Raw genomic sequence first — 23,536 nt, forward strand, 5'->3', positions numbered from 1 at the left:
ATTAGGGCACTGGAGATTGGCTCTCTAACAAGACTGACTTTCCAAATAGTGTTTCACCTAACACTCGACCTTTCCAAACCTCCAATGGACAATCAATCGTGTGGGCTTGGATTTGTCAGAACAGTTAACTAACAGCCAGCGGCCTCTCCAGGAAAAGCATATGACACAGTGAGAGATTATCTGATGAGTCAAATGACTGTCACCCCCATACTGCAAGTACGTGTTGCCTCCCTGCAAAGCCAATTAGCAAAAGATGCACAAAATTCAGTTGACAGGGCTGTTCATCCAACTACATATTTTAGGTAGTCCATAGAATTTCCATTGCCAAAAAAAACAACTTGTCAGGGGATGTTTCAAATTTAAGTAGGCTTTTTTTTTTTTTTTTAAAGAAAAAGGAGGATCTTAAAAATAATAAGAACTAAATTCAGGGCTTCCCTGGTGGCGCAGTGGTTGAGAATCTGCCTGCCAATGCAGGGGACACGGGTTCGAGCCCTGATCTGGGAGGATCCCACATGCCGCGGAGCGCCTGGGCCCGTGAGCCACAACTACTGAGCCTGCGCGTCTGGAGCCTGTGCTCCGCAACAAGAGAGGCGGCGACGGTGAGAGGCCCGCGCACCGCGATGAAGAGTGGCCCCCGCTTGCCACAACTAGAGAAAGCCCTCGCACAGAAACGAAGACCCAGCACAGCCATGGATAAATAAATAAATAAAATAAAATACAAAAAGAAAAAAGGAGAGAAAAAGAAAAAAAAAAAAGAACTAAATTCAGATAGCTGAATATATCCTCTGTTCTATGAGAAGCATACAAATGATATGCGTATGTGACAATGTTGAAATAGGTAAAACACCACAAAAACTCGGTTATATTATTCAACCAACACTACAGAGTTTAAAGTTAAGTCAAAGGCAGGAAGCAAAGAGACCATGAGGTGGGCAGGTTTGTGGGCTCCACACCCACAGCAGCTCTGCACAGGCCCACAGACATCAACCTCATATGAAACGTATCCCTAGAGGGAAAGGAGGCTCAGCAGAAATGGGCAAGGAGCAGAGACTGAAGTTCCTGAAAGGTGCTAATGAACCCAAACTGGGCCAGGCCAACTCCAATTCACACCGGAGTTTTACTGCCGTGTCCTATGGGGTGCCCAATGGTGTCCCTGAACTGCCCCTACGTTTCTTCATGTGACAGGCACCTCTCCACACTTCCCACCTGCACTCCACCTTCCCACACGTCTCCCCATCAGTGAGACAAACCCCAAATGAAAAATTAGCACATCTAATTTTAGTATTTCTGCTGCACAAACATACTGACTTTTCATGAAAGAATTCTATACTATGATACCAAGTGTCTTGCCAGGGGTCTCTAAAATAACTTGGGCTGATAATTCTACTGCCAAAAAGAAAATATCCTGCAATGTATACCAGGGCAATGTATAAATATTATTACATCACCTTTATTCAATTTCAAAAAGCACACAAACATAAATCTGCTGCGTGCTATGTATTTTCCTCTGTAAAGCAAGGACTGCACAATAGATGACCTAGAAATTTCCAATTTTTCTCTCACCTTTAAATCTCAATCTTTATACCAATGCATAACAGTTCCTACCCCACTGCCCATAATCCCAACTCATCCCCTGGCCTCTCACTAAGTTACCACTGGAAAAGTCTGGCACTGCCATTCAGCTTGAAAACTACTATAAATTATGTATCTCAGAATAAATACTGCCTTGTTCAGTTGGTTGGTTACTCCACCTCCCTTGATAGTAAGAATATCCCAGTCTCTTAAATTTATAGACGAAAAATATTAGTTTCTAAATAGGTCTTTAAAAAGCAACAATAAAAATACTCTTCTCACTTGAAAGAAAAATATCCAAAAGGCTGTGCTCATATAATTTAAGACATCAAGGAAATGTAAATTAAGATTTTGTTTTTATTTTCTGTCTGAACTTTAACTTACAACAGTTCTCTTCACAGGCTTTCAAAGCCCACCTTGGAAAAGAAAAAAATAAGAAAAATTGTCCTTATGAAATTCACAAAAACACTTCATAGTTTCAGCTTCAGTTACTAAATCCTGGGTATTTTTCTACGTTGCCATTGTACCTGAAAACTAATTCATATCAGAGAGTATGAAAAGAAAAAAGATCCATTCTACTTTTCAGATGGGTGATTACTAACTGCTGCTGGTGATGCTATTTTCTCTTGAATTGAACCATTACAGGTATTTCAGATGAGTAGCATGTAATCTGCAGATCTGTACCACATGCCAGTAGTATATAATTCACTAGAAAAAGAACCCCCTGAATAAACAAAAACACATTAGAAATTGTATAGTCTCTAAAATCACTTATTTCTAGGACAATAATTATTTTTCATGTGCTATACAACTATTAGATATGGGAGTGGGTACTGGGGTGGGTACTGACTGAAGAACTTATTTGTGGTATTACTAAATAAAAACTTAAAGGTTTAATGTAATTAGAAAAATACCCCTTTTATAATGCACATATTCATAAAGGAAACATCAATGAGATTAATAAACAAACTGAACCCCACCTATGGCTGATTATTGCTGCGATTACCCAGTTTCCTTCTATTTCCACTAGCATTCTCAGAAAGCAGAACATTCAAAGCGAAAATAATCATTAATTTACTTATTCAGTCTTTAACCATTTAATGAGCAGCTTCTACACGCCAGGCACTTTTTGCTAGGTGCTGAGGACAGAAAATACATGAGCTAAAAGCCCATCCTTAAACGTGGTTTTGGGCTGAATTGTGTCCCCCAAGATTCATGTGTTGAAGTTCTAAATTCCCAGTACCTCAAAACATGACCGTACTTGGAGACATGGCCTTAAAAGAGATAAAGCAGTTAAAATGAGGTCATTAGGGAGTGGTCCCCTGTGACTGGTATCCTTACAAGAGGGATGAGGACACAAACATACAGAGGGAAGATCATGTGATGTCACAGGGGGAAGATGGCCAACTACAAGCCAAGGAGAGAGGACTCAGAAGAAACCTACTCTGCCTTGATTTTTGACTTCTAGCCTCCAGAATTGTGAGAAAATAAATTTCTCTTGTTTAAGCCACCTAGTCTGTGGCAGACCTTTGTTATAGCTGCCCCAGCAAACTAATACCACAGCTCACGCCCCATCAAGGGAGACTGATAATATAACTATAAAATCTGTGAAAAGCAGCTAAATTTGAGATATGTACAAAATGCAAAACAAAAAATACACACTCTAGCATAAATTGGCTATCCTGAATGTTCTGGTTTTAGGACCTTATTCTAGGGGAAAGAATATCAGAGCATTGCTACCATTTCCAAGAGACATTAAATAGACTCTAACACGTGTTATTTTCACCTTATGCCCACATAAATCTTACAGTAATTTTGAGTGTCCCCATCTTAAAGATGGAGAAAGTCAGTTTTAAAAAGGTAATCAACTTGTCCAGACCACCAAATTAACAACTGAAAGAGCCACAATTCACAGCCAGGTCCCCTCAGTTTGACATTCTACAGCCTACATCTGCCTTTCAAACAAAACCCCAAGAAGGTACTAAGTCAAGCAGATCACAGCATGAAGTTTTCGAACAGGGTCTTCTCTCCGTGCTCTGCCTAATCTGCAGGTGTGCACGAACGTCTGAATTAGCATGCTGGATAGTGGAGTAGTCTTCTAAGTCTTCAACCTTACTAGCCGGAAAAACTCTGGAAGGGCCTCTCAAAGTTACAGCAAAACCACAAAGATGCTTCTGATAATATACAGAACAAACCTGTATATTATCAGTGGTAATGATTTCAATTTTTCTGATTTTTTTCCTACTCATTTCATGCCAACTCATTCAGGTTCCTCTAGTTCCATCCTCATGGCTTACTAGACAAAGACATGTGCAACAGGACAAAAAGCATGGACATGCACTGCGCCCTACCAGAGGCCAATGGGGAACTGTGAAGGAGCCAGCACAGGGCATAATTACTTTAGAAAAAAATGAAAGGGAAGAGCGAACCACAGTAATAAAAACACACCTACCTGTTTCTTCATCTATTTTGAAAACACCAACACCAGAACCATCTCGAATGGAATAGCGGATCTCCCCATCTCTTCCTGTGTCCTCATCATGAGCTGATACCTTCATCACTGATGAACCAACAGGGACATTTTCTTTCACCACACCCTTTTCCACAAAGCTAGGAAACACTGGTGGGTGTAAGTTCTCATTCACATCAATGACCTCAACTTCAATGTAGCAAGTGGAAGACAGAGAAATGGGCTTCCCTTTGTCTTTGGCCCTCACAGTGAGATTATATACTTGCTTCTTCTCAAAGTCCAACTGCTGTATGATTCTAACTGCTCCACTGAGCTTATCCACATCAAAGTTTCCTTCTCCGTGGTCCATAAGACTGTATCTCACCTGACTAGACTGACTTAAATCAGGATCATAGGCCTCTAACCACATGATTATGGTTCCTTCTGGAAGGTCCTCTCGAACTTTCACACGGTAATTAGGGGGAATAAACTTGGGTGGGTTGTCATTAACATCCTCTAATGATACCTTCAGAAGCACCGTGGAAAGCAGCTGGGGTTCTTCTCTGGCTTGATCCCTGGCTTCAATCTTTACGTAATGCACGTGCTGTTCTTCACGATCCAAAGGGTTCACGATTTTTACCACTCCAGTCGTGCTGTCAATTGAAAATTTATCTGTGTCTGTAAGAATAGAGTACGTCACATGTCCATTTGGCCCCAGATCTTTATCTGTGGCTTCAACCTGGATGATTTCACTATTTATCTCTTTGTCTTCACTCACTTCAACGAAATAGCTCTCCTGTAAAAACTCAGGTGGATTATCATTGGCGTCCAGAACTCTGATCTCCAGAAGACGCCAAGCAGCCTTCTGTGGTAGACCAAGGTCAGACACTGTAAGATTCAGGGTGTATCTGTCTGTTGTTTCACGGTCAAGTGGAGATAAAATTTTGAGCATTCCTGTTTCCATGTCAATAATGAAGCAACTATCCTCATTTCCTCCGGAAATAGCATAGACCAGTTTTCCGTTGAAGCCAGTGTCAAGGTCAGTAGCATTCATGAAAAGTATGCTGGAACCCACAGGATGATTTTCCTTTACCTCGATACCAGCTGGAAGAGTACTTCTAAACTGTGGTGTGTGAGCATTGACAGAGTGAGAATCAAAGAAAACATCCTCAGCCTCTCCCGGACTGTGTAATTTATTGGCCTGCAGGAGTTTCTCTGCCAGCACTCTGGCCACACCAGTCTCTTCACACCGCAAGTTTACCGGCTTGCGAGGGGCAGCCACAGTTATGTTGATATACGACGGTGCGGCAAAATTCTCTCCGTCTGTAGCTGTAATTCTCAGACTGTGAAATGACACCTTCGCCCCTAAACCATTCATGAGCGACTGCTTTAATGACAATACCCCGGAGCTGGGATTTAAGCTGAACAAATCCAGTTCATTCCCAGCTTCAGTCTGATACCGCACCAACTGCAGTTCATCCGCGTCAATCGCAGAAACAGTGGTTATCTGCTCCCCTACACCTAGGTCCCTGGGAATTGTTCCTTCACAGTTTATCTTCTCAAACAGGGGTGTGTTGTCATTCAGGTTATTGAGAGTGATGGTGGCAAGGACTTCAACCTCCCGGCGGTACGGCAAGCCCCAGTCTGACGCCCGAATCCTTAGAGTATAAACCCGTGGCATCAGTTCGTAGTCCAAGTCCTCTGAAGTACTCACAGCACCGGTGAAATGGTTAATCACAAATGGCACGTGATTCACATTTGCAATGCTGTAAGTCACATACCCGTTCTCACCCTCATCAGGGTCTACAGCACTCACACTCATCACCGTAGTACCAATGGGCACATTCTCGTCAAAAGATGCTCTGTAGGCTGTCTGGGTAAATTCAGGGGGATGGCTATTTGCACTCAAGACTTTAACCAAGACTTTGGTCGAGGCTTTTCTGTCACTTGTTGTTACTTCAAGTTCAAAATGGGAGGCCTGCTGTCTTTTAATTGGTTCTAAAATGGAAATGAGACCAGTGTTGTGATTTAAACTGAATTTAGCTTTTCCAGGTGTACTTTTAAACACATACTTCAAATGAGAATAGCTAGGTGTGGCTTTCACCATGACCACGGGTGTGTGGGGAGGAGCAAATTCACTTATTTCCGCTCTGTAAACCTCCTTTTCAAACTTGACTGGCCCAGCTTTGAACTGTGGTGAAGTCACCTGAATTACTTTTACAGAAGAGAACTGGGGAGGACTTCCTTTATCTTTCGCCTGTAGTGTCAGGTTGTAGCCGAAAGGATGACTGTCCCAGTCAACGTCACCAACTGCTTTGAGTTTATACTCTTTGCTCCCTGGAGAGGTCCTCACCGTTCTAAACTGCTGAAGGAGGTCTCCTGCCACAATGCTTAAAGAAGCGACCTCCCCATTGGCACCCCGATCGCAGTCATCCACGGTTATGATGGCATACGTTGGGTCCTGCTCCAGTTCCGACGGTGACGAAGTCACTGCTGTTACCACGGGAGCGCACTCGTTGGCCTGCTCTACGTGAACAGCGAGCTTGGCCATGCTGCTGACGCCACTGCTCCCGTACAGCTTCATGCCACGGTCCACAGCGAGAATTTCCATCTCGTAGAACTTGGTCTCTGTGTAGTCAAGTCTACCAGTTAAAACGATGGTGCCACTGGTGGGGTGGATAGCAAACATGTCTGTTCGGTCTTTAAAACTGTAGTAAAATTCTCCATTGGTGCCTATGTCTGCATCCGTGGCACTGACTCTTGCAATACTGGTCCTCAGGGCTGTGTTTTCAGGTAAAGAAACACTGTACGAGGTGGGTGAGAATAATGGCCTCAAGTCATTTGTATCCAGCACTTGCACCCTGACCTTTGTTCGTGCTTCAGCATTAGTATTTTTTTCAACTGCTTTGACTATCAATGTGTAATGGTCTTTCACTTCTCTATTAAGAATAGCTGTATTTCCTCCTTTGGTCCTTATTCTCAGAAAGCAAAAGTCTCCAAGAACGTACTCTTCAGCTTTGAATAGGTTTTCATTGTCTCCTGAGACAATTTTGTACCTTAACTCCCACAATGGATTTGTAATGTAAATACCCATCTTTACGGGATGCCCAACATAGGTCTTCGCTGCAGAATTTTCATGCACTGTGACATTGTACTGGAAATGTGTGAACTGTACAGGAGTCTGTTCAAGTGCTTGCCTTCCATCACTGTCTCCAAAATGCTGGAGGAGGAGGAGGAGCAAAAGCAGAAGCGAGGCCAAATGCCTCCCCATCGCTTAACTCTCAGGAACCTGCAACAGGAGAAAATAAGAATCATTGCTTCAGGGAAACAAAACAAACAAAAAGTGTACTTTTTTTAAGGTTTTAGACCTCACATTTTAATAAAGCATATTCCATCTATACAGAATATGAATGCAATGGTTTTCCAATATAAGTATCAATACTGCTAATATTTCTAGAATTACTAAGTTTAAGAACAATTTTTTTAATTTTAATGACTCAAAGAATCCTAATGAGCATCAGATGAAGGTCTGCCAGCTGTAACAACTAAACTGTATTCCTGCACGTCAATCTTCAAGGCAAGTATAAGTGACTGCTAAAAAGGGAGTGAACGTTGTTTCCATTTACTTGTATATAATAAATTAAGTGCTCAAAAGCTCACAAACTTGATGCTACTACAGTATCCCGAGCATGGGACACTTCAGACAGCTAACAACCAAAAAAACTCTCAACAGTGGTTTTATATAACCTCCCATAATGATAGCTTGTAATCTCATCTAGAAATTTATCCTGAAATTATATTATTTCTTTATAAGAATGATTAAGTTCACTCCCTACATAAGGGTTTACTGTCTCATTTAGCACTATATTAACTATTTAAAGGTATTAAAATAAATATATCACCAAGTTTAATACTGAAGTCATTTCTGAACCAACAAACTGAGCCCAAAACAGTCAGTTTACAAAAGGAAAAGCAAGAGCTTGATGTCAAACAGAACTTGCCCTCCCTAAACCAGGGACACAAATCTTGGCAACATCACTGTTGTATCACCACGGCTGCCAACAGCCAGTGCACAGAGGGTCCGCTGTCTTCGGGGCACTGAACAACCTGTCACCCGAACACAAGACACACACGCACAAAGCTAAATCATCTAAGCGAACATGCGTAGAGGGGCCCCATCAACGCAGCAAGGTGGCAGGCACTGCAGGGAGGTCCAAGGGCAAAGCGGGAGGAAAGAGGACATTTGAGAAAGGGGGACCCTGAACCAGCGGGAAGGCAGGCAGTTCACTGGGCTGAGGCCTGGCAAGGGAGGACAATTACTTTCAGACCAACTGTTCCCCTAAATGCCAACGTAATTCACCTTGTAAATCAACGGAGCTTCACAAACATCCGAGCGTGGTCAGAAGAGGACAGCGCTGCAGCCCTGGCAAAGGACCTCTCAAATGAATATTCGGGAAATGGGACTGCTCCCCAAGGTGACAGAAACAGCAGACTGAAGGGCTGGCCGAACAGCCAGGGGAAATTAGCATGGCAACTTTAATTTACAGTATCTTAACTCAGTGACTGCCAACTTTACCCCATTAATCATTTCATTAAGGAAAAAAAGAAAAAACCTGATATGCTGAAGGCAATTAGAAGCTTAATTGATACTGAATCATGTTCAAGTCCGGCACCCTAACTTGTGCTTCAGCAGCCATGACTTCTCAGCAGATAAAGTCAGGAAATCAGACAGAATTTTTGGCCTCTAGAACAACAATTAAGGTTTAAACAAAATAAGAAGACAATCTTTTCCCAAAGCTATCTCTTAATTTGGTCAACAGTTCTAATACTCAGGGAAATGTGAGGATTATGTAACAATCCGATAATTTTATCAAAACAAGTGAAAACTCTGATTCATGACTGAATTCAACCTACAGGGATTAAGAACCTGCTAGCAGACAGACTGTGCTAGGTACATGGAGTTAAAGACTATTTTAAAAGGCAAAGATCCCGGTACTGAGGCATTTACAAACCAGGGATAAAACGTAAAGAAAATGTCTTAAAGAAGCATTAAAAAGATGATGTTGCACAAGCACTTTCTGTTTTAGGAAACATAATGTTACTAGTATCCAGTTTACAACAAAGTATTAAACCAGGATTCTACTGCAAGCAATTAAAATATTTTTGCTTAATTCTACATATAAAATATTATGCAGTAATTAAAAAAATAAGAGAGCACTCTATACACTGACATGTAAAGATGTCCAGATACATTAAGCGGAAAAACTAAACTGATCCCATTTATGTTTGCAAAAAGGGAGGGGAGATAAATTATATGCATAGTTCATGGATGTGCATAAAAATGAACCCAAAAATTCTGGACAGATAAGAAGTAAACTCTTAACGGTGGTAACTTCTGAAGGACAGGCAGCTGGGGGAATGTTCACATTTTCACTTTTCTCTACTATTTGAATTTTGAGTGTATATATATGTTCTCTTTATCATTAATTCACGTCTTTGGTCATTTGATTCATTCAACACCCATTTCATGAGAGCCTACCACATGTCAGGAACAGTTCTACATGCTGGGAATACAAAAGTGAACCAAACTACTAACAAATCCTCATGGAAGATACATTTCCTGGTGAGAGACGAACAAGGAAACAAAGAGTCTATCAGATGCTGATGATTAGTGCTAAGGAGAAAAATAAAGCAGAAAGAAATGGAGACTGCAGTCAGAAACATGGAGGGAAAGAGAGACCCTGAAAAAGGACAAGAGTTTCTCAACCTCAAAACTATTGACATTTGGGGCAGATGATTCTTGGCTGGGGGAGGGGGTGTGTGGGGTGGAGAGCTGTCCTAGGCATCATTTAGTATTATTCCTGGTCTCCACCCAACTAAAAGCCTGTAGCCTCTCTTCCCCCCAACCCCAACTAAAAATGTCTCCAGACAGTACAAATGGCCCCTGAAGCTCAGTCATTTCCAGTAGAGAAGTACTAGTTAGAGAAGCCACAAGGAGAAAGACCGCTGTGGCCTGGCACAGTGGGTGAGGGGAGAGCAATAAAGGAGAGCCTTTTTTAGATAAGCTTTTCATTTTAAAATTCTTTTGTAATTTTTCTGAAACTCTAAAGACAGTTTCCCCTACTGTTAACATCTCACCTTACTATGGTACATTTGTCACAACTAATGAAATAATATAGATACACTGTAATTCACTAAGTCCCAATGCCCTTTTCCCATCCCAGGATACCAGCCAAGACAAGCACATTACATTCAGTCATCATATTCTCTTAGGCTCCTCTGGACTGTAACAGTTGCTCTGATTTGTCTTGTTTTTAATAACCTTGACAGTTTTGAGAAGTACTGGTCAGGTATTTTGAAGAACGTCCCTCAACTGGAATCTGTCTGATGTTTTTCCGCATGATTAGACTGGGGCTACGCGTTGAGGGGAGGAAGAGCGCGGGGTAAAGTGCCATTTTCATCACATCACATCGATGCTGATGCTGACCCTGTTCACTGGGTTGAAGCAGTGCTTGTCGGGTTTCTCCGCAGCGGGGTACTTGCTGCCCCCTTCCCCTACTGTGCCCTTTGGAAGAAGTCGCTACGTGCAGTCCACACTTACGGGTGGAGAGTTACGTTACATAAATCATTTAGAGTTCTTCTGTAAGGGAGATTTGTCTATTCTCTCCTAATGTCTTTATCATTTGTTTTGATCAGTATGGCCTCATGGATGAAGGGTAAAGGACGTTGGATGTTACTACAAATAAAACAAGAACAGGGGAGTAACATGTTCGAAGCTAAAATGAAAGGGCTGCTCTGGTACCGGGGTGGACAAGAGAAGGGAGGGCGGCCAGGGCAAAAGCTGGAGGGAGACCAGTTAGAAGGTATTGCAACAGCAAGGGTGAGAGACTGCGGTGGCTCAGCCTCAATGGTCCTGGTGGGGGTGGGGAGGAGGGTGACATTTTGGATCTACTTCAGGACCAGCTGATGAACTGGAGGGCAGAGGCGGAAGGAGAGAAAGAGAGGCATCAAAGAAGATTCCAGAGATCACGTGCTGAGCAAGAACTGAGCTGTCAGGTTCCAAGAGAGGGAAGCCTGCACTGAGGGAGGAACGGATTTTAGGGAGTACGATCGAGGGTTCAGCTTTATACGTGTTAAGGTAGATATGCCAAGTAATGAAGTAATGACTTCAAGTGAGCAGTCAGATGTGTGGGAAAGGTCCACCCTGGAGAGAGAAACTTGAGAGTTGTCAGAATATGGAAGACGCTACATTTAAAACCACAAAACTAAATATCACCCACGGAGAGAGCACAGAGACAAGAAACAAAAACCAAGGACAGAGCCGTGCTACTCCCCAAGATCTAGAAGACAGAAGACGAGAGGAACCAGCAAGGGAGAGAGAGCAGCCACTGGGGCAGAAGCAAGAAACAGTGGTGTGACAATGACAATGGTAAGCAAACCAATCTTTCTGAACATTTGCAGCCTAACATGAGACCTTGAAAATGACCCATTAATACTGGCTGGTGCCATGCTACTCCCACCACCGCTGGTGCCCTGGGCACGCCCTTCACCCCCAGGGCGCAAGGAGAAGGCTCAACATGCCAAACCATTGCAGCTGTTCCCTCCCCACGGCATCTCAACGACGATCCCTCAGCAGCACCTGCAACCTCTGCCACCACCCACTTCTCTCTCACAGCTGGATCCCCAAACACCTGGCTCACCCTTCACAACTCACCCACCACGCACGGTTCTTCTCACGGGACACATCACAGCTGGAATAAACTTTTTCGACCACATTCATAACTGAGACCTCTTAAAACCCTGAATTTACTCTGCAAACTTGGCTAACAGAATGCCGTTGTAATTAAATTATTAAATGCAAGTCTTTTGATCAGAAAAAAAATCCACTTTCTAGGAGCTCCTGTTAACCTTACAGTAATGTACCCGAGAACTGTGAATTCACGTTTCACCTTAAAATGCCAGAAAAATTATGGCTGTTACTCTATGCAAAACGAACAGTAAAGCAGGGGAAAAACAAACACACACACACACACACACAAATCCTAAAAAGATACTAATACCATTTCATCTAAAAAAGTACATTATTACCTAGTGCTCATGCTTATGAAAATTAAACTCCAAAAACCATTTTAGCCAAAGGCTACACTTTGATATTTAGAAGGTGATCACACTACTTGAACTTACAGTAATCCAGGATTTCTTCTGTGCATTTTCCAAAGTGAAAACAAAGAATGTTTACTTAGTTTATCCTTTAGGGAAAAGGGCCTCAGGTCCAAAGCTTAAATATCTTTAGTACAGATTTCTGAAACTCCATAAATAAGAGAGAAAGATCATTTTTCTGGTAGACGTCAGATATTAATATGCTCATGTTTCTTCATTTGCAAGACTTTCATGTAAAGTGTTCCAATCAATTCTGTGACCGCACAGGCTTCACACAACAGAACACAGCCCCGTGCTGAGAACACAGCTGCATAAGTTCAAACATTTAGATCTAAAGCTGAAGGTTCGGATGTTTCAGATGCTTGAGACAGGGCGTTAGGTGGGACACTGCATTACACAATGCATACATTCTATTAAATGTATGTTTATTATTTAGAGTCGCAACTCTTACACACGCCATTAGTCATTCCAGCCCTCTATCCAAGAGGGAAACAGTATCAGACTCTCCATTCCACATATGATAATAAAAATACACAAAAATATTCAAGCATTTTGCGTTTTCCCTCATCATACTCCCATTTTGTATCCACATCAGTGAGAGCGTCACTAGAATTGAACTTATTACTGAAATTTAGAGCTTAATGTTCGGTTTGAATAGCATCACATTTTAAAAGTACTTCCTAGAGATGTCTGAATAGTGAGGGAGAAGACTATGTTTCCAAAGAGAATTGCCACAAAGTTGTTAAAAGACAATATGAAATGTAAATGGCTCCTGCTTTTTAAAAATATTGTATATTAAATAAACGTTTAATGACCTCTAAAATCACTTAACAGGAGTCAAAAAAGAGTATTGTGTCTGTCTTAGAAAGCCTGCTTGTTACTCAGCTATAACCAATTCACAGCTTCCAGGTGACATTTACAACAGAAAAAAACCCTGCATTTTTCTAATAAATTATAATAGCTGTAGACAGTACTTTTAAAAGCTTTCATTCTTAACACCAAAAAATTAATGGGTAGATCTTGTTTATTTCTGGGTACATACTAAATCTTTTTAAGCCATCTTAATACATTTTTTCAGTAAAAATGGGGGTGGGTGGCACTATGAACCCAGAATTGAACACCAGGCTCAGGCTTGGTATATATCATTTAACTACTTCTGCTAACTCTGTATGTTGTTAGCTTTGATTGGAGCTGCAGTAAGTCTGATTACTCCAGCAATGACTTAATTTAAATACTGCCTTCAAATGATCAACAACTGATTCCAATTTAACTGAGAACAGTCTTCAAACTATCCATACTGACAGTACACACTGCAAATCCCTCTCCTCGGCACGTAATTCTCTTCCAGAACCTAAAAGCTTCAGCATTTACATGATTTCATCAATTCGAAATAATTTTTTGGAAGTTTCCTTGCCCTTAAGTTAAACAGACTTCCTAATTTTTAAATAGCCTCCGTATAAACTCTAGTATGTAATTTACCTACTCAACGAACCTATAAAACTTGTCTGTGGGTAGCTTGAAGATGACTGTCTCTAGTTGTTGTTTTATTGTGACATAAAAGACAAGACCAACGAACAAGGGCTCTGTGTACATTTCTGGCTGGACTAGGCATCCCTGCGCTGGTCTCTCCTCTTTCAGCGCTCCAAAACATGACCACTCTCCGTGATGACCCATCCCGCCAACCACTTTCTCCTCACCCACACTCCAGGGCAAACTTTGCCCACAGAGAAGCTCAATAAACAGACTGTTTACCCTCTTGTGATATAAGAGCATTTCACCTAATATATTTCTCTCTGCAAACAGAAATCATTTAAATGATGTTTTGGCAGTCATTAACACTGGCCACTCTTCCACTCCCAAATTAGTACAGTTTTCATTATGGATCAAATTATGATGCTCCCTTTTGTATTTAGGTACAAACCTCAGCCTTTCACTAAATACGGGATCAGGAAAGTGAACGTTCCATGTATAGTAAGTAAGTGGAAGTCGTGGTAGAGACTCCCCCCACTTCCTCTCCTTAAAATGTTCTCTTCCCCTCCTCTCTCTTCCTGCCACATCTCCGAAGAGATGCGACCCACCCAAGCTACAAATAAAGACACCCTTGATGCCATAAAACTCTGCCTCTCCTGCAGCTCTTCCCTAAATCCCTCACACTCAAGTGCCCCCTCGCTGCCGCCGCCTTCAGCAGTCCACAAATACACACAGGTTCTTCCCCACTGAAAATAACCTTCATTCAAACCTGCACTTCCTTCAAGTTAACAGCCTATATCTCTCTTTCTTATGTTTGCAAAGAGTTTGAAAAAAGTAGTTTCTCAGTGCTACCTTGACTTCCTTAGAACTCCCTCCACTAAAGACACTGTTTCTACCCTCAACTGTTCCACGCGAGCTCAGATCCACCCAGGCAACAGAAGCAGCTTCTTCTGGTGTCAAAGGCGAATGTCAAAATTAATGCCCTTTTCTCAGTACTCAGCCTCCCTGACAATCTCCCATTTGACACTACTCACCCTCCTCCCCCATATGTGTCCTTCATACTGTCACAAACTGCCTAAAACAAAGAGGTATCCACACATAATGTGTAAAGGATGGACAACACTAAACTTTCCTGATTCTCTCCAATACCCTTTTATATGCTACACCAACTCTTTCACCTTCCAGTTTGTCACTACAAATTTCTTTCAACTCTTTTCACACACACACATATTGTTACCCTTAAAGACATCATCCCCTCTGCCCTTATCATAAAGGATCACCGCAGAAGCCTGCATTCCACCCTAACCTCCATCAAGGGCCATGGGACACCCCCTCGAGATACCTTCCGACTTAAGTTATACAGTGTCTTCACCCACTTCCCACTGCAAAACAATAGCTATTCCACTGAAAATACATAGTAATTTCCTACATCCTTGAAGAGTTTCGCCACTTCCCAAATCACCAAGTTTGCAATCTAAGAAATCAAATAAAAAAGCAGCTGGGGGGCTTCCCTGGTGGCGCAGTGGTTGAGAATCTGCCTGCCAATGCAGGGGACACGGGTTCGAGCCCTGGTCTGGGAAGATCCCACATGCCGCGGAGCAACTAGGCCCGTGAGCCACAGCTACTGAGCCTGCGCGTCTGGAGCCTGTGCTCCGCAACAAGAGAGGCCGCGATAATGAGAGGCCCACGCACCGCGATGAAGAGTGGCCCCCGCTTGCCGCAACTAGAGAAAGCCCTCGCACAGAAACGAAGACCCAACACAGCCATAAATAAATAAATAAATAAATAAATAAAATAAACGCAAAGTTTAAAAAAAAAAGTAAGCTGAAATATTTAAAAAAAAAAAAAAAAAAAAAAAAAAGCAGTTGGAAGTCATAAAACCTGTGATCTAGCCCAGGCTTTGTCACTAATCATCTGTGTGACTTCAAGGAAGTTAATTAATCCTTGGATTCCATTTCTTTATTTGAAAAACTAGAGACTGGACTAAAATCTTTACAGCTTCCTACCCTCCACAGATACACATTCTTTCCCCACCTCCTTTTTCTCTCTCTCTTTGTACACACACACACACACACACACACACACTCCAGAAATTCAGGATTTCTATGACTTTTTATCTTAACTGTCAAACCTCCATATCTTAAAAGTCATCTGACTTGACATTTGTTTATTTCTCAATATCTCAAAACTGTTCCTCTTCCATTTCTGCTGCTGCCACTTGGTTCATATTTCTATCTGTTCAGGCACAGCATGTGAACCGCCTTTTGGTATTCCTGCTTTCTTGCCCCCATACTATTTAGCCTACATACTGCAATGAAATTAGTCTCATTAAAACTTCTTTGTAATGTCACTCCATAGTTTGAAATATTCAGTGTTTCCCCTTATCCTTCGGATTAAGTACATCCTTCTTAATCTTGTATTAAAGATCTCTGACAATCTGACCTCTACCTACTTTCCCAATTTAATCTCCCACATTACTTCTATTTCAAACCAAAAAGGTGTCCTTCCCACAGGCTTGAAACCACCAAGCTGTCCTGAGCCCATGACACCACCTAGTGGCGGAGGCTCTAAACTTGCAGCATCGCCACCTTTCTCTTCAAAAAGACGACGAAAACATGGCAATTTAATTTTTTCCTGCCCTTTACTCATCACACACAGTTTCGTTATTTTCACCTTTCTCTTCAACATTTCTTTCTTTCCTCTCTTCTTAACCTCCATAAAAGTTATCTTCTCTATCTTTATAAGCCAAGGTGAGCCCAGGTCATAGATTTTCTGTTTTCCCTACGCAAAGAAAAAAAGGCAAGCCATAAGCCACGTGAAAGAAGGATTAAAGAAACACTGATGATAAACCAACCAACCCTTTTCTGAAAGATAACATGGTGTGCTCAGGTCTTTCTTTCTCACCATTCATCAAACCACAAATCAAGTCACAACCAAGGGTTTCTACAACTTGCTTTACGTGTATTTCCTCTCCGTGAATCACTGCCTCCTGATTCACGCTTCCCTCAGACCTCACCCTATCCTAATATCCACCTAGCTCACTGAGGTGCTATGATGAACTACCCTGACCCACCAGATGGATCTCTCTTACCACACTGGAGATAACTGTTTACTTGTCCTTCTCCCCTGCCGGACTGTAAGCTCCTTGAGAGCAGGAACCCTGCTTTGCTCACCACTGTTTATTGCATCTGGCCCAGTGTTTGGCACAGAGGAGATCCACAGTTGTTGGGTGCATGAATGGACAGACGGATGAGGATTAGCAATGGAGAATGGAAGGCAGGACTGAAGGGTGGGAGGGGGCGGGGGATAAGGAGGGATAACATAGGAAAACAATACATCCATCGCTGTAAACTTAACAGAGAATCCAGGTGCAACCACTAGGCCAGTAACAACGCTGCTGATGGGTGCCCTGCAGAAGGCTCTAATTTCCAGCAGCTCAGAAAGAGGTCATCAACCACCTCAAAATGCTTCCAAAGTGGCTACAGGCGATGCCAGATCAGTGTCCCTACTGCAGAGCTTACTATGAAGCATCATGCTTGAATATTCTATGAAGATAAGAATTAAATAATTACTGATTTTCCTAAGTGGTCTATAGAAGACATTTAATTATAGATTTATCTCCACATATATAATAAACCTTTGGAATTAAGCAAGAATTTTGGCAATATATTTAAATCTGGGACTTAAGGAAAAGAAAGATCATTTTTTAAAAAAACTTTATTATGTGAAATATACAGATTCCTCATCTGATTGAATACATTTTTGAAATTAAAAGTTCCTCCCAGACATGAGGAGAGAAAAAACACAACTTTCTGCTCTTGGTTAAATGAATTACCTGCATCGCTCATTTCAAAAACTCCTTACCAGTGCCTAAGGACAAACTAACACTTGCAAATTAAACAATTAGGTGAGACAAAAAGACAGTTTGGCTTCATCAACTATATAATTTGGTCAAAAGAAAGCTTACCTGCTGCAGTTTCCCACTCATAAAGATTAAACAGACACCTGGCCTTATGGCTTCCTGCTATTAAATCAGGTCCTTTAGGCCACAAATTAGGCCACGGAGACAACATTTAATGCAACAATAATGCATTAAATTTGATTTAGTTTATTGATTCTATGTAAAAACAGCAAAACTTGGATGGAAAACAGGTGGCAGTAGACTTGTTAAGGGAGTTAAAATAATCTGTAACATCCCTTTCACTTCTAGCATTCAAAGAAATGACTACTTCGGAGACGACTCGAGAGCTAAGTCTAAAGACATACACTAGGAAGGCATGGGATCAGGGGGAGGAAAACAGTATTAGTTTGCATATAATTTTTAGATTCCTCTTTTGGCACCTGACCATAACATGGATTTAAATGGTCTACTAACATGGTGCAAACCCACTAGGTGTACTTCTAGTGACTAATCAAAAGATACAAATGAATAGATATGCAGGTGGCCTGAAAGATTTTATGAAGTCCTCTAAGAATTGCACTTCTTTTCAGAGTGACAAAGAATTTGGTTCATTTAAGATATTCATTTTTCAAGTAATGGGTACACAAATGCACACTTTATTCAAATCAAACCCTACTATGAACGTGTTAAATGCCATGTTTGACATAATTGAGTTATGTTCATTGTTGTTTTTAAAAATTATGTAATGTTTTAAGCACTTTTACACCCATCTTAAAGCTTAAGTATATAGTAAAGAAGGGGGGATAATAATTCCACTTGTGGAACCAGAGAGCTGTCCTAAAACACAAAGCCAAACATCAGAATTAACCTATATACCTGGAGAAACACACTTTATGAGTAACCGCGGTAACCGGATGTGCTGGATAACCACAACGCTAAGAGTAATATGAAAAAAACATCACCATCACCTAGTTTTAACACGTGCAGCTATCTTAAACTACTGAAACCTATCTCCGAATGTATGACGCCTCAAGAATCCGCTTTTGTGAAACATATATAAATAATTGAAGATCATTTGCCTTTTAAATCTTTTCCGATGTCAGTCACTGTAAATAGGAGTTGCTTAACAAAAGCTATTTAATGAAATCATAGTTCAGACACATGAAGAAAAAAAAACCCTCTAACTGCACAGAAAATATTTATGAGTTTACTTTCCTAACGCATACAATTGCGTCCTTGTTTTCAAAGCCCCGCAATTCACATCAGTGGGAACAAAAAAATTCTTAGAGACAAGAGAAAGTTAGCTTCCTAGAGAAAAGCACTTAAAGAAAAAGCACTGAAGAACCAGAATCTCTTTAAAAAAAAGATCTTAGAAGTTTCTTTAAAAAAAGATCTTACAAGTTTCTCTTCCAAAAAAGAAACAAACGGATAGCACAGTTGCAAATGTTTAGCCCCGATATTTATCAATCTCACCTATGCTTAACTACATTCAACCAGTTACAACTCAAACCTCAGGGCAGCACTCCTTCAGGGCACAAAACATCTAAAAGAACTCGGTGACTCCATTTCAAGGATCCCATCCCTTAGCAGTTGGCCTCTCCTTTCATCACACCTACGCTGTGAATATCTCACAAATCGCAAGAAATTAGCCGCGGAGCGAGATCAGATAAGTCTTTAACAGGCACGCGTGTTACCGGAGAGAAGAAAGTGGAACGCGCGTGTGAAGTTTCCGAGCTCCGGGCGAGGCGGAAGTTCTCGCCCCGAGGCCGCCGGGAACCCAGCGCCGCGGCTGCCGCTTTGATTTCCAGCAATGGCTCCGGGGCCAGAGCCGGTGCAGCCGGGGCCGCCGCCCGCTCGCAGCAGCAGTCGGGTCGGTAATTACCATTCGGGTCACGTCGCGCCCTATCCGCTCCCGCCCATCCGCCTCCCCCCACCCACCCGAATCCAGGGCCTGCCCTGAACTTTCCAAGCGGGCAGGCGCCTCGGCACCACCACCGTCCGGCGGGTCTCTTTCTTTCCATCCAGTCCCCAGAGCGCCGGGGGGCGCTCGGTCCTGGGCTGGACAGTGAGGGGCAAGCTCCCAACGAGCCGGAAGCCCGCCACCCGGCAGCAGCAAGTTGCTCGTCCCGCGGGCACATACGGCTTCGGCCCGGCCGCGCAGTGGCACCGAGCGCGCCACTGCGCCCCTCGCCCACCGCCCTCAAGCCCCAACTGGTTTCCTTCAAACTTACAGCAAAGTTAGCCCGAAGCGGCGGCGGCGCTCTCGGGGGCGCGCACCTCGCCGCCTCAGCGCGCCCCCGAGCGGGGTCCGGGTCGGCCCGGGGCCTCACTGGCTCCGCACGGCCGCATGGTATCTGCGGCCCGCCCTCGCTTTCCTCGCGCCCCCCTCGGAGGCAGCGCCCCGCCGCCCGCGAGCCCCACTCCAAACCCGGCCAGGGCAGCCCCGGCGTCTCACGCACCCGGCGCCTCACGCACCAGGCGCGGGATATATCCCTCCGCTCGCAGCCACGCCCGCTCGCGCCGGCGCTCTTTTCTCCCGCGCAGAAACTCGACCCGACTTTCCCTGGCAGCCGGACTCCCAGTCCGCGGGGTAAGGGCTATGACGCCCCGCCAAGGGTCAGGGATCTCCCAGCAGCTACAGCAGCCAACTCCTTTCCAGGAGACCAGCGAGTGCCCAGGATGACCTAGCGACACCGCGAGGAACAGATTGGGGCCCACTCTAGTGCCGAGGTTAGTTATGGCCAGCACACAGATTTGTGCAGGTAATTAACAGGGAATGCTCCCTGCTAGGAAAGGGGTAACATTAACTTAGCTAAAAAAAAAAAAAAAATGAAAAAGAGCTAAGGACTAAAGAAAAAGCTTCCCACGCCTCCCCCTTTAGATTCACGAGAACCTTCAGGGAATTCCTAAATCTGAATTTGAATGCCTTGGCTGTAGGTCTGCAATTGCTTGGTGGAATAAAATCTTCCAAAAGGTCTCAAAAGGAATGCAGTTAGATCGGAACCTACTTCCTTTTTCAATCTACACTAAAATCCCGAGAAAGTGAAAACGCTTCCTTCGCGACCTCTTTGCGCAGAGCTGACCTCTTTGCGCAGAGCTGGTTACACCCCGGAACCTCCCCAGCCGTGGTTACGAACCCCAACTCCCGCCTCCGCCAGCGGACACCCCGGACTCCCAGGTCTGCGGGACAAAAGGCAGCGGTGCCGTCTCGAGCGCTTTCCCACGCGGTAAGTACACCCCGCAGGCTGTGAACGCAGTCTAACGTGAAACTACAAGTTCCGCAGGGAGAAGGGGAAACCCCGGGCGTCCAGACAGCCCACTCGGGGAACTCCCCCCACACCCGAGCTCGCAGTCCGGGCATCGCGGGGCTGTGAGCCGGTCCTCAGCGCGGGCAGGGCTCCAGGCGCCGGCTCCGCGCAGCCCGAAGTGCTCCCGGGCGTTGGGAAACAGCCCGGAGAAGAGGGCGGACTTGACCTCGGAAAGTTTGTGCAGCTCGAATACGTTAACGCTGTGAGGACAAAGAGAGATGATTTCCCTGGAACCGGTGGAGGGGGCTGCTGGAGTATCTACGAGGCAAATGGGGGTGAAGGAGTCTAGGGTTAAAGAGAGAATTTTCTTATTTCAAAGTTAATGCAGTCTCCTCTTACGCCATCTCAAAGAAGGTGATTGGGGGGGAAAAATGTGTCTAGAAGGTCATGGCTGGGAAGGAAAAATAATGCCTGCAGAATGAGTGTGCTGATTCGTAGCACTAAGAGTATGTGGTGTATTCCCTGCGCGTTATTTAGAATACACACAAATTCACACAGCCAGCAAACATCATCCTTCAAACACTTCGCCACGGCAAAGCGCTCCTGGAGTTACAGGTCAGTTTCATACATGGAACACCTCGAAAAGTAGGTTACCTGGTCTCCAAGCTCAACTCGTTTGTGCCCCTTGCCGAATTCTAACTCTAAACAAAACACAATCACACACGAACGCCAACAGTTTGTTGGGGCGGGATGCGGGGGGCGGGGGAGGAGAAGAACAGTAAAAGGTAGAAAGACACCATCCCATAACGTAAAATCACAAGATTTTTTAAATGACACAAAAGAATTCCTGGAGAAAATTACCATTCACTAATAACTAATAACGCTTACTTGGACTAAAACATCTGTTTGGGAATCCCGGTTTGCCAGGTCCACTGAAAACCTAATTGCCTGAAAGAAGTTGCACTTCGTCGCCAGAGGAACAGCCGAGAGCCAGAGATGGAGATTTCAGAGTCCGGTGCTGCCACGTTTTTACTGATCCTTTAGCCCCAACGGAACGAAACAGAGGTGCCTTTTTGCTACCAGCTAATTACCTTCACATGAACAAGAAATGTAGTACAAGCTCCACGTTTGTCCTCTCAATAGTCGATCCTCGCTAACCCACTACCCAAAGGCTCTAGAAAATGAGGGGGATGGGTTCCCGAAAACAAAAAAACCTTTCCGCCAGCACTGCCTCTGCAAGTCCACCCAAGCTGGTATTTGTATATTAGATATAGAATGGGCCGGAGTGGGTGGTAAGTGAAGGCTAGGGTGACGGCGACGGACCTCACGTCCACGTCCCAACAGCGCCCGGCAGGTCCAAGTCCGCGGTCCGTGCGGAACCCCGCAGGGAGCGCGCGCTTTGCCGGGTGTCCGGACTAGAGGGCGCTGCGCCACTGCAGATCACGCGGCACCCAATGCGCCCTCCCTGGGCACCATTTCTATAATAAGTTACATTCGAAATAATGCACAAACAGCGTAGCTTTTCAAGTTCTTTTGAACAGTGCTTTGTAAGTATTTCATGAATTCCAAAACCTATGCGTACTGATCTTTCATTCCCGAGTCAAGCACAGCCAGGGCGGGTGTGCAGCTCGCCGAGCGGAAAGCCGGTAGGATGCACACGCTTCCCTGTACTAGTCAAACACCCCACGCAATTTCATTAACGTTTAAACTTAAATACGGAAAGACTTGCACTCAAGAAAGAACTCACCCGTCCAGCCGAGTCCTCGGTGCTCTGCTTTAAAGTCCCGGCAGCTCCGTAATCGCCACGCGATTTGGATATTTGTTACAAGCCGTGTATGAAGTACCAACTTTGCTTCCCTCCGATCTTCAGCATGTCGCCAACGAGAGTGCGATCCTCCCGCGCCGCCCAGGTGGCCGCATCTCCGGAGGCTTCCGTCCTGGGGGAAACTTGAGCAGCAAAAGGAGGCGAAATGAGAGTGCGCGAGGGCTAGAGAGGGGGCCGAAGAGAAACCAAGTTTGTCAGGACTTGTCCGGGCAGCGAGCCGCCGAGTTTAGGAGTTGCGGCCGGGAGCTGCGGCGGATCACTGCCTCTTTCCCCACTCCCTCCCGCCTGGAGGAGGTGGGGGAGGGGAGGTGACGTCAGCGCCCCGCCTAGCCCCCACCCCGCCGCCTGGATGGGATTCTCCCGCGGGGTCCGCCTCCTAGACAGTAGCGGCCGCGAGCTCAGAAGCTCGGCCGGCTCTCCTGCCGCAGCGGTCTCTGCGGCCGCTGCGGTCCCGACAGTGAAGCGTCTGGCCCTCTCCACCCCGCCGCGTCTCCCGGGCTCCGCCGAGCGCGGGCGTTCCTCGCACTCGGCGCCGGGGCGGCCCCGCGGCGCGCACCTCTCCGGCTGGCTTTCTCGCAAGCCCCCTCCGGCCGCGTTTCCCACGCCTCGAACTGCAGGTGATGCTCTTCCTCTTCTGCAGCTGAAATTCGTCGCGACGTGTCGCCTGCCGGGTTGTTGCAGGGCGGAAGCACGAACAGTCTCTGCGGACTAGCCTGGACGACTTGTACTTTGTAGCCCTCCAACTTTAGAATGTGATCTAGTTTAAATACTTCTCGTGCTCTAGCGCTGTTTGCGGTCTTTCTGTTGAAAATCACGGAGCCGTATTTTAATGTTCAAATCCTCTCCAAATACGCCTACGTTTTTAGACCGTACTCTGAAGCGTACAAGGATCCAAGGGGTGGAGGGAGAGG

The 23,536-nt window shown here is 44.5% G+C and overlaps 1 protein-coding gene across 4 annotated transcripts in view; it reads right to left on the minus strand.

The window, feature by feature from the left end:
• FAT1 (FAT atypical cadherin 1) overlaps nucleotides 1-23,263 on the minus strand; it is a 122,657-nt gene extending 99,394 nt beyond the window's left edge. For 2 of the 4 annotated variants that reach the window (XM_059909633.1, XM_059909630.1), the window contains exons 1-2: nucleotides 22,548-22,903; nucleotides 4,025-7,310 (exon numbers count right to left, since the gene is read on the minus strand). In XM_059909633.1, the coding sequence (XP_059765616.1) occupies nucleotides 4,025-7,292 (3,268 nt within the window). In that variant the 5' untranslated portion in view covers nucleotides 7,293-7,310; nucleotides 22,548-22,903. Of the gene's footprint in view, nucleotides 1-4,024; nucleotides 7,311-19,783; nucleotides 20,021-22,547; nucleotides 22,904-23,181 lie in introns of those variants that run through there. The other 2 variants (XM_059909631.1, XM_059909632.1) reach the window with 2 other exon arrangements.
• Nucleotides 23,264-23,536: the final 273 nt, after the last annotated feature.

The sequence above is a fragment of the Balaenoptera ricei genome, chromosome 21, assembly GCF_028023285.1.
Source record: "Balaenoptera ricei isolate mBalRic1 chromosome 21, mBalRic1.hap2, whole genome shotgun sequence".
NCBI classification, from domain to species: Eukaryota; Metazoa; Chordata; class Mammalia; order Artiodactyla; family Balaenopteridae; genus Balaenoptera; species Balaenoptera ricei.